This window comes from Onychostruthus taczanowskii, unplaced genomic scaffold, assembly GCF_017590055.1.
Source record: "Onychostruthus taczanowskii isolate IOZ18803 unplaced genomic scaffold, ASM1759005v1 scaffold28, whole genome shotgun sequence".
Taxonomy (NCBI): domain Eukaryota; kingdom Metazoa; phylum Chordata; class Aves; order Passeriformes; family Passeridae; genus Onychostruthus; species Onychostruthus taczanowskii.
In genome coordinates, this window is record NW_024500128.1 from 1,649,016 (window position 1) to 1,666,262 (window position 17,247).

The 17,247-nt window shown below is 43.4% G+C and overlaps 1 protein-coding gene across 1 annotated transcript in view; it reads left to right on the top strand.

Annotated features, from left to right (window-relative positions):
• Nucleotides 1-2,110: 2,110 nt before the first annotated feature.
• Nucleotides 2,111-17,247, top strand: part of STT3B (STT3 oligosaccharyltransferase complex catalytic subunit B) — a 51,213-nt gene continuing 36,076 nt past the window's right edge. The window contains exon 1 of the mRNA XM_041407783.1: nucleotides 2,111-2,609. Coding sequence (XP_041263717.1) covers nucleotides 2,377-2,609 — 233 coding nt within the window. The 5' untranslated portion in view covers nucleotides 2,111-2,376. The remainder of the gene's footprint in view (nucleotides 2,610-17,247) is intronic.

Here is a 17,247-nt window from a genome sequence, read left to right on the forward strand (position 1 = left end):
GGACTGTTGAACAGAGCTGTTCACTAAAGGAGCAACTTCAATGGAGGGCTGCATCCAGCTCTGGGGTCTCCAGCACAGCAGTGCCATGGATCTGTTGGAATGAGTCCAGAGGAGGCCCATGGAAATAATCAGAGGGTTGGAACACTTCTTCTATGGAGACAGGCTGAGAGAGTTGGGGCTTTTCAGCCTGGAGGAGAGGAGACTCCAGGGAGACCTCGGAGCACCTTCCTGGATCTAAAGAGGCCCTAGAAGAGAGCTAGAGAGGGACTTTTTACAAGGGCAGGTACTGACAGGATAAGGGGAAATTGCTTTAAACTGAGAGGAAGTAGGTCTAAACTGGATGTTAGAAAGAAATTCTTTACTGTGAGGGTGGTGAGCCACTGAGCAGTTGAAGGATGCCCCATCCCTGGAAGTGTTCAAGGCCAGGATGCATGAGGCTTTGAGTAACCTTGTCTAGTGGAAGATGCTTCTGTTCATAGAAGGGAGGTTGGAAGTACATAATCTTTAATGCCCTTTCCAACCCAAACCCTTCTAGGATTCTGTAATAGGAAGATTTTCACTGTGCACAGAAAGAAACATACTGTTTCCTTCCTCTGCCCAACAAAATACAGCTAGAGACTAATTAGAATTGTATTAGTCAACTAAGGCCCAGTATGGTCCCCATCCATACTAGTGAAATTGAACTGCAAGTCTTCAGGACCTTTGAAGAGCCACATTTGTGCATCAAAGGGAATGCCCAGACCTCAGACACCACACATCAAGCTATTTAATTTCAAAACTGAAGCCCTGCATAAAAGCCACAAAACACATGTTGTTCTTGTGATCAGTGCAAAGAGCCACATAGTTTTTGATTCTGCCTGTGTTTAATATCATACTTTTTCAAAAAGCAGGCTGTCCCCTGCCACCTCAGGGTAGAAAAAAGGCCAGCACACCTCAAACACCATTGACTGTGCAACCCCAGAAGCCTTCAGTTTTCTTCACCTTCTCCTTGTAGCCACAGGTTTTGCAAAATATTTGAGGAAGTTACAAAGGCTCCCAAATAGCATTTCAATGGGAAAACTCCTAAAAGACAATTTAAAAAGCCCCAAACAATCCCACCCTCCCAAAAAAGCCAAGGTGTCCATTTGCCGGTCACTGCACCTGACCAAGGTAGTAGAGTCATCATCTCTGGAATGGAAAGTGTTTAAGGAAAGACTGGATTTGGCTCTTAGTGCCATGTTCGAGTAGACATGGTGGTGTTCGGCCATAGGTTGGACTCGATGACCTCCAAGGTCTCTTCCAGCATAACTGATGTGCTGATGGATTCTGTAAAAATGCTCCCAGCTGAGGCAAGTGGCACACACAGGGCTCTCCCTGACCTTGCCCTAAGCTACTCCTCTCAGCTGCATGAGGGCGAAGCTCGCCCACATCCCTCAGCAGCAGCCATCGCAGTTCCCACCGGGACAAATAAACATTCCTAACGAACGGAGTTACCGGGGCTCGCCGCGCCCCCTCAGGGCGGACTACAACTCCCGGCAAGCTCCGCTCCGCGCCGCTCCAGAGCACGCCGGGAGCGACACCACCCGCCGGCCCACACGCACCGCAGCGCCCTGGCACGGCGCCGGGGGGCGCCCACGTGACTGGCACGCCGCGCTCCGATTGGACCAAACGGCTGCCAGTCAACTGTCCCAACGGCTGGCACCGGGCGCGACGTCCCCCTGCGCGCGGAGCCGTGCCGCTCTGATTGGCTACTCGGGGATGACCCGCCCCTTTTAAATACCTGTCGCTCCATGACAGGCCGTCACCGGAGTTCCTGTTAGGAGGGCGCTACCGGAGGGGATCGGTCCCGCCCCCTCTCCTTCTCCTGAGAGCCCCGCCCTCCCCGGTAGCTCCTCCCGCTCCGGAGGGGCGGCAATGTCAAACGGCCCGCTCGGGAGGGACGGAGGACGGGAGCCGCGATCCGCCCCTTTCCCTCCCGCCTGGGTCCCGTCCGCCGCCCCCTCCCGGCAGAGCCCCCTCCCCACCCCGCCGCTGCCCTCGCAGCCGCGCGCGCGCCCCGGGCCGTCTCGAGCCCCGCCCCTCCGGCTCCTTGACCCCGCCCCCGTCCTGTGGATGGCCCCGCCCCCCGGGCTCGCGCGCGCCGCGCCGTGCTCCCCCCCGCCCCGGGGGACGGTGACGGCGGCGGCGGGAGGAGGAGGCAGCGGCAGAGCCCGGGTGCGCCAGGAGGCGGCGGGGAGTCAGCGAGGAGCGCCGAGCAAGAACGGGCGGGCTCCGCCCCGCCCCTTGCCGAGCCCCCCGCCCCCTGCCCTTCCTCCCTCCTCTCCTTCCCTCCTCCGCCTCCTCCTCCCCGCACGCGCCGGGCGGAGGGAGAGGCTGCGAGGGAGCCCCGGGTACAACATGGCGGAGCACTCGGCCCCCGACCACAAGCACAGACCCGCCGCCAACTCCGCGGCGCCGCTCCACAGCCGCGCCGGGGCGGGCGGCGGCCTGTCGGGGGGCCTATCGCAGCCGGCGGGCTGGCAGTCCCTGCTCTCCTTCACCATCCTCTTCCTGGCCTGGCTGGCTGGATTCAGCTCCCGGCTCTTCGCCGTCATCCGCTTCGAGAGCATCATCCACGAGTTCGACCCCTGGTCAGTCGCCGCCGCCGCCGGGCGGGACGGGGAGGCGGGAAAGCGCCGCGGTGGGGGAGACCCGCGGGTTCCCTCCGCCGTGGCCGCGGGGACGGCGGGAGGGCCCCGCCGCCCGCCCCCTGCTCCGCCACTCCGCGAAGTTGCGCCCCTGCCTGTTCCCCGGAGGGAGCCGGCAGCCGCGGCCGCCCCGGGAGCCGAGGAGGGAGGCAAGGAGAGAGAGAGGGAGGCGGTGCGGACGGGACACGCTGTGGCAGGTCGGAGGGAGCGTGAGGGGTCGCCACCGCGGCGCGGGAGAAGGGAAGCGCCGGGAGCTGGGGTGTCCCCTGCGGCGGAGACCTCGGGAGCGGGGCTGCGGCAGTTCCCCCGCATCCCTTGGAGTTGCGGCAGGACTCTCCGAGGGGCACGGGGAAAGAAAGTTGTGGCGCTGGCAGGGAACCGGGAGTCGGGCAGGAGTCAGGGGCTGGTAGCGAAACAGTTGTGCCAGGCGTGACCCGCGCCCCGGTCCGGGTCCCGCTGTCGCGGCGCCGGTCCCGTGTGTGCGGTGCGGCTTCCCGAAGTGGTCTTTGCTGGAGTCCTTGTCGGCCGGGGAGGGAGCAGGGTGAGGAATGCACTGCAGGAAGTAATCTTCATAAAAGTGACTGGAGGGATTACAGCGAAATGGGTGACATTGATTTACTGCCAGGTGTTTCGAAGCGGCGTGTCTGAGCCCAAGGACTTTTGCTGTTTCCCACACATCTTGATTTTCCCAAAGATTGCTTTCCCTCCTGTAGAAACCGTCTGTTCTTTTTCACTCTTGGAGGGGACCGAAACCATTTTATGGATGAGATGAAGAAATGCTGCACTCGTTCCTTGCAGCGAGGCGAAGTGAAAGATGACAAGACTTGTGGGGCAGGGTTCTTGTAATCCAAAAACGTGACAATGAATTTTTATATTACTGGTTACTTCATCCTGGGAATCCGTGGGGTTTTTAGAACTTTAAGTAGGGTAAACGGCAGATGAATTTAGAATAGTGAATTGTCAGGTTTTAATTTAAAATTTTATGTCTTGGGTCTCACTGTTAATTGCACAAAGGAAGGAGTGCTTCGTTTTGAAATGCACGCTAGATATTCTGTGTTAAATTCTACCTAAAATTGGTGCTGAAATTGTTCTTCTCTGCAAAGCATGCACTCCACTTTGATACTTTCAAAGGCACAACTTCCTCTTTTCTAGTTGGCTTTTCCCCCCTCACTTCTCTCCCCCCCCCCCACTAATGTAATCCATTCACAAATCGTGGCTCGGAATAGTGGATAGAGAACAAGGAATGGCTTTGTTTTTAAATGCTGTGTGAAGTAATAAACCTTTGTGATGTGAAAGCCAAGTATCTTAAAATATCTTCAAAATGTCAAGTAATTGCCTATGATTCAAGTGTTTTTCTGCAGACACAAATGAATGGAAGAAGTGCATACTTCCAATTAATAAAGTTAGGAATGAGGGGGAGCATAGTTTAAACACATCTACAATGAGACTGTGAACCTGAGTTTGTATCCTGTGAAGTAGTTGTCTTCTAATCTTAATTTAAGCATAAAGGCTTTCCTTTCTATTATGAAGGAAACTTTTAAGCATGCAGCCTAAATTTTTGTGCCAGTTTTATCTGATTTTTATAATCAAGACTCATCCTTGTTGGATAAACGAAAATTTTACAGTGCTGGGTTGCGCAACTTCTTACTAAGCCCTGAAGGACACTAAAATGGTGCTGTGGGAGTTAAGTTCATAGTAATGATCTAGCTGTAAAGATAAACTCCTGTTTAAAGCAGTGTGTAAATTGATGCAAAGTCATCTTGCTGAGTACACAAACAGAAGGCATTTGCTGCCTGTGCTGCTGGATGTACCCTTGTTAATTAGGGAATAGATGAAGTTGACAAAACTCATTGATTTTAATGCAGGTCTGTGAGAAGCAGTTGAAATGTCAAGAATCATGCCAGTGTCGTGTTGCTGCATGCCAGAAATGGTAGAGGCAAATGCACTTAAGTTAATTAGTAGGAAAGAGAACCTAAAATGGTAGAAACTGAGTGAAAACAAAGGGCTTTCTCTATTGCAGTAGAAAAATTGTTGGAAAGAGTAAAAAATGATGTTGCTCTCTTAAACAGTGTGGAGTAGCTAGCTGGGAATGGTTTTTCATAGTTGCAATGGTCTTACAAGTCTGAATGTAATATGGGAAAGTTCATGAAAAGACTAGTAGCAGTGCTTTGTTTTTAATTTTTTTAAACTGCTTCTTTAGCAGCTTCTCCAGGTAGACTGGATTTTTTTTTTTTTTCAGGACAGTGGCTGTAGACTTTGCTGTGAAACAGTTTGATATTTTTTCTCAGTTCTTTTGGCTTTTCATGTCAAGCTTGCATAGGATATCTTGCAGTGTGTTGTTAAGTCAGTCACCTATTCTCTAGTATTTGTTTTGTGCTCCAGAGAGGAAACTGAGGTATATCTGATAAAATGAAGAGCATTAGGCAAATTGTTTATTCTTTTGAATTGAAAAATACTGCTGCCGCTAAGGTGTAGAAAGCTTTCCCATTTACTTAGGAATCCAGTTTCCTGGTATGGACATATGAAACCATCAAGGGTGGGAAGAAAGGCGCAATTGCCTTGGGTTTTCTACATATTAATTGAATGAAATACCACTTTTTTTTTTTCCTAACGTCCTTTTGACCTGCCTTTCTGACAGTAAAATTAGTTTTTGATTTGGCATAGAAAGGAGATTTGCTGCTTTTGTAAAATCAGCCAGTGAGACTCACTTGTGTTGGCATTTCTTCCACAAGTTACCCAAATGTACTACGATAGGCCAAGGCAGTAGAGGGAGGAGGGTGTTTGGTTTTTGATCTCCATTGAAATACAATGCCAGTGCAAAGTAAAACCAAACTGGTATCTTGAGGTCACCATGCTGTCACTTAAGAACTTGTGACCTGTACATTATGACTAGGGTTTTTTTTTTTACACTGACTTCCTATTTTGTGCAGTATTTTCACTTTTTGATTTATTTCTCTTGTCATGTTTACTTTCCATACTTGAGCTGGTCCAGAGACTTTGAGAAATGTGTGTACTTCTTGGCAGCTTCTAGGTCAGGTGAGCTGATACGTGAAGTCAGGCAGCACTGACATTAGGATGTGCCATTGACAGGCCTCCAGCATTTAATTCCAGGATGTCATTCTAAGGCAAAGAACTTGAAACATGGATACTGATGGTACATTGGAATGGACAGATTTCGTGTCTGAAATCTGGTTCATGTGTTGGCTGGTTTGGCAGCTGGGTGGACCAAGAGCTTAATTTTGGTGCTGTGTACACACAAGTGCAGAGTGAAAGCTGTGCGTGAAAGTACAACAGCAGATTTAACTCAGTTGTCAAGTGAGAGCATTCTTACTGTCAGATGTTGCCTTAAATATCAACCTGGCTGCAGAACCAGGGCAACCAAAATCGTGGAGCCCTTGAACAGGGGCTACTTCTATGCACTGGTTTTCTAAAGTACAGCTCCAGCATGTCCATATGCTATTTCTTTTGGCTGCTTGCATCATATATATATGTGTGTGTGTGTATATAAGTATAAAAAATAATCTGTATGTGTGCATATGTATACAAGTAAGATAGATATATATAGCAAGACTGTTACATTCTGATACTGCTACCAAGTGAAATGATAACAACTTTTGGTACATCCGTAGTCTTCAGGGAGTACTGTCAAAATAGTACATTTATTCTGTTTGTACAGTTCTTACCACTAAATCACACGTGTGAGAACTGTATCTGAATCATTAATCATATCCCATGACATGAGATCAAACTTCTATTTCCCCTGAGAATTTTAACATCTTGCTAAAAGCCAGATTAATACCAGTTGCCTTAGTGAAAGCTTTCTTAGGCTGGAATACTAAAGCTCATATGTGTGAGCATGAGACCCTCTCCCTACCAGTTTGCATGTGCGGGATGATGCACCAGTGCTGGCTTTGTCAGTTCCATTTGCCTGCCTTCTCCTGCTGGGAATGTTGTCTTCTGCATCCCTGCCAGCTCTTGGTAATGAAGAGCACTGCCACAATCTCATAGACATTTTTGGGCTCTTCCAAACCAGCAGCACTGATCTCTCAAACCACTGGCTTTTTACCTGCCATTAGGGGTGACCATTGTTTGTTTTACTTCGCTCTGAGGAAACATAATTGTCCTGGTAGCAAATATGGCTCATAGATATAATAGCCATCCACTTTCTCATCACTGATACCATAATCTAGTGTTAGTGGGGTTTGGTGGATGGGGATTAACTGGTGAAAATAAACCTAAGGTAGTGTCTTTGCTTGAGTTCGAGAGACAGGCAGGTTAAAGCAAGCTGAGACTTTTATCTCAGGCACAGTCAAATATACAGGTTTTGCTATGTTCAAATCAATCATGTTTGCCAGATGGATCCTTGAGCTATTATGAACTTGTTTCATTAATGAAAACATAATTTAGCATCTATAAAATATGACGTGAAACCTTCCTTAAAATTCAAAGTGTGACTGAAGTGAACAGAAAAAGTGGTGTCTGGAATTGATCAGTCATTGGTAGTTGTGGGTTTGTGTTGTAGTTGCCTGATCTGAGTTGACTTCTGGAGTAGTTCTCTGTTGCCCACTGTGCAGTCTGGTTTTTCCTTCTTGCTTGCTATGAAGCACTCATAGTAAATTCAGTGAGGTAAATTGTTGAAATACTGTAACATTTTTGTTTCCTGAGCTGGTTTGCCACCAGTTTTTTTTATTACAGTTTAATCTCTTAGTTTTGAGGAAGAATATGAACATTGGGAGGGAATGTAAAATAGTGACTGATGTTAGGGGATAAACTGGGATTGAGTGACAGAGGGAATGTGTATACAAATAAAACCAGAGCAGATGGAGACACTGGAGCAACAGGTGATGAAAGAAGAGGTGAATAAGAGCATGTTAAGTTGGTGTTCATAAGGAGAGGGGGAAAAATTGCTTAAAGAGGACAGTGTCGATAATACCAATTACCACTGCCCACCCAGGTAATTCATCTGGCCACTACTTCCCTTCTAGTGCCTCTTGCTGGGAAAATAGACAGCAGATTGTGTACTAAATGAATTCTTGAGAGATCACAGCCACTTTGGTCTCCAAACTGGATCTGTCTTTCTGGAGCCTTTCAACCCATCACACAGTCCTGTTCAAGTGTAGTACATAAATGTGGATCTGTTTAGGAAACATTTCTCACAGATTTCAGGGCTTTTTCCCAAAACAATTCCTTTTGTTTATAATCTTAGAGAACTTCCAGACTTCAGGAAGGAATTTGATTCCAATTCAGTTTGAATATAATCACTTTGAATTAATTTTGAGATGTTGCAAATTTCATCAGATTCATATTAAAAGCTTACTACATGTTCTTCATTCAGAAGTGTTTTGATTCTGTGAAGTGAGAAGTACTCTGTTTCTATTTTATTGAAGTATAGTTTTTAATATTATATTTACTGTTAACATTTGAATGGGTCTTCCTACTCTAATAGTACTAATAATTTTAAGACTTTCAGGTAACTCAAACTCGTTTCTGCCATTTTATTATAGTAGGAAAAATATTCTAGCATAGAGTCCAGATCTGATTCAGTGGGGCCTCTGTGCTCATGAAAGGAAAGGTCAGAGATTTTTATGTGAGAATAGTCTTCCAGGCTTCACCACCACGCCACCACCTACCCTTTAATGAAAAGGATCCAAGTCAGGCATCTTTTTGATCACTTCTGTTGCAGTGTGACATGGGCTGAGAAACTGTTAGCAGAGGTTAGCCTGGCTTTTGGAGTTTCTCTATTATAAGGTATTGTTGACCTACTTGGAGGAAGCTGTTTTGAAAAGTAAATTTTTCTGTAAGGTTGATATAGTGGTAAAGTCCAGATGATGTGCACTTGACTGTACTGGACTTCTCTACTGCTTGTGAAATTGCAAAAATAGGTAAATATTAGAAATGTAATGGAAGGAGGATAACTTGGTAAAAGAACATTGGACAGAGTTGAAGGCATAGCAGAAACTGCTTTGTGAGTGGGGAGACCTCAGGCTAGATTTGTTCAGTTGGAGTGATGCAGCTGAAAAGCAGTTCACTGTGTGGCCTCAAAATAGCAGTCATGCAAGAATCAAATCCCTGCTCTGTATCTACTATTGTCTACTACCATCTTTACTTAGCACACAGTGCTTCTTTCCTCACTTGCACTACTTGTAATTGGGGTGAACACCTCATCAGATTTCATGTGGGTGCAGTAATGGGGTTATGCGTGATTGGTAGGAGGGGCAGTGTTCATAAAACATGTGCAGAGAATGGTTGAGTGCAGAGACTCCCTACAGACTTCTTGTGGAAAACATATGAGGTGAGATAGAATGCTTGCAAAGTGTTGACCCGTTTATTGATTTATGGATAGCAGAATGAAACATGAAAAAGAAAACATATCCAAATGTTTTATGTAGGCTGGGTCAACTGAACCATCAAGTTTAGCTTTTAATGCCATGATTTTTTTTATAGTCTTCAGCAAACACTGACAAACACTAACTAGAGAAAATGCTACGATTAAAATCCTTGAATGGACTTTTTTTGGGCAGATATCCTATTATTTGAACAGCTTAATATGTTCAGTTTTTAAAACAGAAATTTGATTTGATTACGTAGGGTTAGAGTAGCTTATAAAGGTTAGCTTTGCTTCCTATCATAACTTTCTCTAATAGTCTCTAGTTCTAGCAGCTTGTAATCCTAACACTCATGTTTTTGAATCTGTCTCATGTTGAACTGGTGGGGGAAGGGGAGAAGAAAAATTTTGGCTAGTATAGTTAGCAAAAAAATTCAAAATCCTGTAGGAACTATAGGTCTTAAGTGGATTGAGGGGACACTGAGTTTGGGGAGGTGTCTTTGCTGTTCCACAAAAATCTCCTCTAATTTAGTCAGATTATTTTCCATTTAATGTCTAAATGTGCATGTGTTGCAGAGTTTCCTCCTGAATTTTTGAAAATTCCATTCTTGAAAGCCCTTTGAGGTACATTTGTATTGACATTTAGGGCTACTCCTGAGGGCTTCTTTCTACGTAGGAAAGCCATTAAAGCTGCTAGTTTTGGGGCCTGTGGAGCCTGCACCCTGTTAGCAGGATATGTGACAATGTTTTTACTATTATTAATTCCTTTAGCAAAACTTCTTGGAGCCATCAGTCTTACTACTTGCTTGGAGAGCAAAGTGAACTTAGGACATGTATTGCTGTAGCCTTTTTCTAGTATGTCCCGCACATAGACTGCATTTCCGACCCCATAGCTGAGCAGAGTTTGTGGTCTTCATCTGAACTGTTGCTGGGAATCAAACTGAGGTGTTTATAATGTGGGTAGCTGCTAGGGGTGGGCTGGAGGGGTACTGTGAAATTGACCCTAATGCTGAACTACACCTTACATAAGTTGAAGCAGCCTGGGGAATGAATTTAAGGATATAGATATGAATAAAATAGTTCAGCTTCTGTATTTCCCAACTTACTGCTGCTTTCTCAGAGTAAAAGCTCCTTTGGCGTTTTAGAGAATTAAATACTTGCTATACTTCAAAAGTGCTTGCTATTATGTCAGGCAATATTCCTGTGCTTTAGAAAAAGAAATTGTCTATTTTAAACGAGGAATAACTGAGTATTTGTACATGAGTGCTTTAAGAGCAGGAAATGGTATTTTAAATATCTGTCTGCTGTGGGGGACCCAAGTCCAGTACCAAATGTTACTTTTTCTGAGCCCATCTAACATAAATAACTGTAAATAATAATTTCTTCTGGGTGTTACAATGCTTATCATATAATTTGCTGTGGCAGTCAAATTATGGGTTATGTTAGTTGGATAGGTAAAAGAGCATATTCAAGTTTTCTTCAGCTGATAATCCATGAGGAATTGCAAAACACCTTTTCATAACTTCCCTCAGTTAAACAAACAAATTCCTTAGGAAACTACATTGCAATGGAGGATGTGAGTTTGGCTTGATTATTGATTTTTGATGGTTATCTTAGTAGGATAACTATTTTCCTCCAGACTGTTTTACGAAGTATTATTTACATTTATTTAAAATAGTGGCTCGCTGTATGGAGCGCTCTATATCCTCTTGGTTTAATATGGATTTTGCAGAAGGGAGGAATAACATGTAATTGTGTAGTTTTAAACTGTTCTAGCACACATGACTACATTTTTTCAGTTCTTTATTTTTTCAGTCTCTGTATTCTCTTTTTTGCAATTACTATGCTATAAATGATAGCAAATTTCTTTAAATTCAAGAAGTGTGATTTTATTTATTTTTATTCCTATCTTCACAATAGATTGATGTGTTAAGAAAGTCTAGGCATAGAAAGTACCTCCTCAAGGATGCAGCTGATTGAGAGGAGTACATTTAAGAGAATATGTGTGTACTCTTGCCAGAGGATTCGAAAATAGAGTGATGCAGAAGCAAAACATAACAAAACAAGCTTTCCTGTCCTGAGTACTTAACCAACTTTACATATATATATCTGTATGTCTGTGTATCTATATGTCTATCTATCTGTAGTCTATTGCATACTTTGAATGTGCTAACTCCTTGTTCTAAACTTAGCCCAAACAGCATTTGGAAGTTCAGTTAAATAACTTAGGATTTCATAAATATGTTTGAAACGTTTATCTTGGAAAAAGGTGATTTCATCTTCATGGTTGAAATATTTTATGATTTTGGTATTAAAGGTCTTTAAAACGTCTTTAATTCTTTCTCTGGTAATAGATAAAATGCCTTAAAGTTGCAATTCTTCTAATTTAGAAAGTCAGCAAAACAAAATTGGAGCTTTGGCATTGTATCAATGGTAACAGTGACAGTAAATGGATGTCTCTTCGATTCACCATTGTAGAATGAAAGTCATGAAAGCCAGTGCAGTGTCTGAGTTTTCCAAGAAGCTGTGTAATGCCACTGTGTTTTGACTTTTATCTTCCTCAGGTGACTAGAATGATTCATCTATTGTCAGATGTCTGAAGTAACAGTTGAAAAGCTATTGCATGTGTCTCACAATTAGTTTTACTCTGTAACAGTTTTAATCTTTCATTTGCCAAATAGAAAATGGATCTTGACACTGGAGAGACTACCTTAAACATTAGCAACAGTATCTTAATTTGTGATATCTCAGGTCAGCTAGTAATGACAACTGTAATTATTCTCCTATGGCTAAATGGGAGCCAAAGAATTTTTAGTGTTTTAATTTTGTATTCCACCTTTACTTCACCAACATTAGCCCCACTCTCCCACAATACAGCCCAGTTTTTGCGAGGCATAAGCTTGGATGATGTGTTTTGTGTGAAATGTGTCATGCTTGTAATTGTTCCATCACTAAATTTTATTTTCTGGCTTTTGCTTTTGGAAGTCAGCTTCAGGGTTCTTTTTTCTTTATGCTTCCATTGCACTCTGGTTTCAACAAAACATTCTTAGCTATGCACATCATGGTTTTGCTTTGTGAGAGTGTGTTCCACACTGTGCCATCTGCTGTCTTCTTTCAGGGCTACCTTCAAGAAGAAAAAGCCACAGAGCAGCACATTTGTGGAGAGAGAGTTGAGAGGGCATATGGTCTGATGGGGATTGAAGCATAAAAGGTCCTGGAACAGACCAGTTTAATTCATGTTTGGAGAGCAAGGAGAGAGAAGATTTAGGATTATGTGACCTAAGAACTGTCCCTTGAGAACTTATACCAGGTCCTTCCTGACAACTCTTACATACCCCTGCAGTACATGACTTTTCAACCCCAGCTGAATTGAAACTGAACCTCTTGATTTAGCCTCCTCCTTTCCCCATATTCATGGGCAGCCACACATTCATTTTATGTCACAGTGGGGCAACGGCAAAAGGATGCGCTTTGATTTAATAAAATGGCTTTAGAAATTAAACTCATCCTTTTACTGTTCTAAAACAGAGGGGCTGTAGCTACCAAACTGTATATACCCGTGTAGCTGGCTGGTCAAAGAGGTGGTTTGCTTTTGAAAGAGCATGTTCGTGGACATAGGATAGAGGAGGCAATGGTGGGTGTAGTCTCTGAGTATTTCTGTACTAACATTTGTGACAGCTTCAAAGCATATGTGTGTAATAGCAAGCCTAGCTCATAGTTAGTGTTCCCCCACCTTCGCATTTTAAGGTCATTTCTAAGCATTCATGGGATTTTACTAAAATGACAGAGGAGCACAGTGAAATAGCTCAATATCTACGGTAGAGGAAGACAGAGCAATACTAGAAGTTTTATCACGTAATGAGGAAATGAACATGTAACTGCAATTTCACATTGTACATGGCAGGAATTTAGTATTAATTATAAATACTGTCTTAAACGCTGAGCACTGCAGTTATCACAGTACACATAATCTTTAGCATTTCTGTGAGATTACCTAAAAAAGCAATTAACATTTTGTTGTTACACTTGTGTTTCCTGTACATAGTCTTTAAAGAAACACTGGTAACCATAAAGTACAATTCTTAACAGGTTACATTAAATTCAGCGAAAACTTTGGGTTTCTTTGTAATTTAGACTTATTGAAGCAGTATGAAAGATACAAAATAGAAATAGTTCATAACTCATTTTAAATTCTGCTTGCCATACTTATTTGAGACTAAATCAGACACTGAAAGTATCTGAATGCAAAATATGGTTAGAAGGATAAACTTTGCTCTGTGTATTATGAGGAAGGATGAAGGCCACTTTCAGTTTTCAGCTAATTTCCTGGTCTTTTTTTATTTTGTTGGTGACATCCTATTCCCACACTAATTTGCTCCAGTGTGAGAATATACAGTCACTTTGCAAGCATCTGGAACTCTTTTTGCCCTTAGCTAGGGGCCATCATCCCTTCAGTTGGGCTGTATTAATAGAGCATGTGGATACTTTTAATCTACTTCAGAATAAAATCAGTCAAAATAGTTGAGGTCATAGAATCATTTAGGTTGAAAAAGACCTCTTTGAGTAATGGGTCCAACCATTAACCCAGCACTAGCACATCCCACCTCTTTTAAACACTTCAAGGATTGGTGAGTCAACCACTTCCTGGGCAGCCTGTTCCAATGCTTAACAACCCTTTCAGTGAAGAAGTTTTTTCAAATACCTAATCTAAATCTCCTCTGGCGCAACTTGACGCTTCTTCTTGTCATCTTACTTGTTACCTGGGAGAAGAGGCTGACCCCCACCTGGCTACAACCTCTTTTCAGTGGTTGACAAGAGTGATAAGGTTCCCCATAAGCCTCTTTTTCTCTAGGCTAAACAAACCCAGCTCTTTCAGCTGATCTTCTTAGTGCTCCAGGCCCTTCACCAGCTTCACTGCCCTTCTCTGGACTCACTTCAGCATCTCAGTGTTATTTACTGAACACAGGATTTGAGGTGTGGCCTCACCAGTGATGAGCACAGGGGGACAATCACTGCCCTGGTCCTGCTGGCCATGCTACTGCTGATATAGTCCAGGATGCCATTGGCCTTCTTGGCCACCTGTGTGCAGACTGGCTCATGTTAGCTGCTGTTGAACCAGGTCCTTTTCTGCCATTCAGCTTTCCAGCCACTCTTCTCCAAGCCTGCAGTGTTCAGTGGGATTGTTGTGATCCAAGTCCAGGACCCAGCACTTCACTTTGTTGAAGTTCACTTCATATAAGTGGCCTTGGCCCGTCATTCCAGCCTGTCCAGATCCCTCTGATCCCTCTGCAGAGCCTTTCTGCCATGCAGCAGATGAACACTCTCGCCCAACGTCTGCAAACTGACTGAGGGTGCACTTGATCCCTCATCCAGATCATTGATAAATAAATTAAATTAGCCTGGCCCCAGCACTGATCCCTGTGGAACACCATTTGTGACCAGCTGCCAACTGGGCATGCAACTCCATTCACCACCCCTCTTTGGGCTTGGCCATCCAGACAGTTGTTTTCCCAGCAAAGAGTGTACCTGTCCAAGGCATGAGCAGCCAATTTCTCTAGGATGCTATGGGGAATGGTGTCCAAAGCTGCAGTAAAGTCTAGATAAACATCCACAGTCTTTCCCTCATCCACTAAGTGTCACCTTGTCATTGGAGCAAATCAGGTTGGTCAAGAGGTACCTGCCCCTCATAAACCCATCCTGACTGGGCCTGATGCCCTGGTTGTCCTGTATGTGCTGCATGATTGTGCTCAAGATGATCTGCTCCATAACCTTCCCTGGCACAAAGTGAGTGTGACAGGCCCGGAGTTTCCTGAATCCTCCTTCACAGCCTTCGTGTAGGTGGACAACATGTTTGCTGGCTTTGGTCTACCGGGATCTCTCTGGTTAGTCAGGACTGCTGGGAAATGGTTAAAGATAGCTTAGTGAACACTTCTGCCAGCTCCCTCAGTACCTTTGGGTGGACCCCATGCAGCTTTGTGTGTGTTTGACTGGTGCAGTAGTTTGCTGACCATTTCCCCATGGAGTATGGGGGCTTTATTCTGCTACTCATCCCAGTCTTCCAGTTCAGGGAGCTGGGTACTCGAACAACAACTGGTCTTACTGTAAAAGGCAGAGGCAAAGAAGCATTAGGTACTTCATCCTTTGTCACTGTTTCTTTCCAAATCCAGCAAAGCCTGGAGGTTCTCCTTAGCCCTCCCTTTGTTGCTGGTGCATTTATAGAAGCATTTTTTGTTTTCTTTTATGGCATCTTTAGAGTGGTTTGCTTTTTAGCTGTGATTCAAGTTAATTTGTCCGATTTGCGGACAGAAGCAGATTAGGAGCGCTTCTGCACTCCTTTTAGCTAGCAAAGGTTAGTTGAAGGATAACTGCCGCAGCTAAATTTACATGTGTAATTTAGTACAAGTCATCCTAGAGTTGGGAATTTTTTATTTTTTTTTTACCCTTACGCCTTTCCACTTTGGGATTTATTTCTGCGTTTTTCTTTTCAGCTTCATTTCTTTAAGGCATAATTAGATCTGTCTCTAGGTTTGTGTAAACCCTGTGTGTATTGTTCAGTTTGTTCTGCAGGTAGTTCTATCTATATACATACATACCCACAGGTGAAAATTGTCTGATCGGTTCTGCAGTCCTTGGGAATGCAGTGTTTGTGTCTATTTATGCCAGGTTACTGAAGGGTTAAGCAGAATCTGAGCAGACATATTCAAGTTACATAAAATTAGGTCTTTCCCCTGGTGTTAATCACAGGACAGAAATTCTTCAGGTTAGACTGCGTGTGTTCTGCTCTCATTATGCTTTGTATTATTCCTCTGAAACAATTTTTATTTTCTCATCAGTTATATTAAAAAGTCAGTAAGTCGATACAGCAACAGATGGAGTTCAACAGGTGCACTATGAGAGATCCAGATTCTTGGACTAAACATGATCTACCTACAGAGAGACCAATGGGAAGAAAGTATAGTCAGAGAATTCAGGCAAGGTAGACCGACCTAGATGCAGGATGAAGAATAGCAGATGCATTAAGAAATGTACTAAAGATCAAATATGTAAGGATTTTTGGATGAAAGGCTACCTTATTTTAACTTGCTAAACTGACTTAGATGTGCAGCCACAACACTGTAGATACTTTTAATTCCTGTGAGCTATAGAACCTTATGTTGCTATAATTTGTACAGAGTGATGTGATGTCTAATGTCTGAGTCTGGTGGATTTACCCTTTGTCATGTTACAAAGTTCAAATAACAGACTTTTGGCTGTTGAGGATTGTACAAAATAATTTCTGCTAAAGCTCTTCTATGGTGCTATAACTGTTTAAATGTTCTGCCAGAAATAAGACTGTCACTGCTTAAATATCATCTGTGATGTGAGGGATCTGGAGCCTTTCTAAGGGCCCTGTTTACTTTTTACTATGTCTTGTATTTTACAGGGTAGAAGTAGTCTGCCGGGCCATCTTGCATCCAGACTGATTTGTTAAATTTCACTTAATGGGAAGTGAAGTTGGTTCAAATGCATTTGTAGCTGGTACTTCCTCAATTGCCACAGCGTCGCAGCATATAGGTGACTTTAATAGAGATTAAGGCTGTGCCACATTATTCCTAGAAGTTAAAATATAATTAAAGTACCTGCAATGAGCAGTAAATTTCCTTTTTTGTACTCTGTATTTCAGACTATTATAAAAGTTATTTTTTGCTTCTGCACACATACTAGATCTTGATACAAGATACCAGGTATTTTTGGGATCAGTTTAATAGGTGTCCAGTGTAGTTATTTAGGTGTTACAGGTTGCTTTTCTATCCTAAGAGACGGTGAAAAAAGTGGCTTAGAGCTAGCTGCCTCTGTTCCCTCTTACTTCTCATGAAGCAGTCATGTTCACCTCACTGATTTTTAGTACCAGATTTTTCACAGAAAGGATATTTTGCTCTTAAAATATATTGTTCAGCTAATAGCCTTTTAATTCCTTTTATTTCCTCATGTATCAGCCTTTAACTTAGAAGACCTTGGAGTTAAGCTGTCTCCATAATGTTTAAAACAAGTACAGCACAAATTTGATCTGGAAAAACACCCTCTTGAACATATAATTGAATTTGGTGCAAAGCTTTCACAGTTGCAACATACAAGGCTTATTGTGCCACAGAGTAGCCCAAGAGCTTTCAGAAAGAAGCAAACATAACACTATAGGGGTTTTTTGAGTTTGTGGTAGTTAATACTGTACTGGGGAGAGACTTGATGCCTCTCAAGAAGCTGATGCTGTCAAAAGGT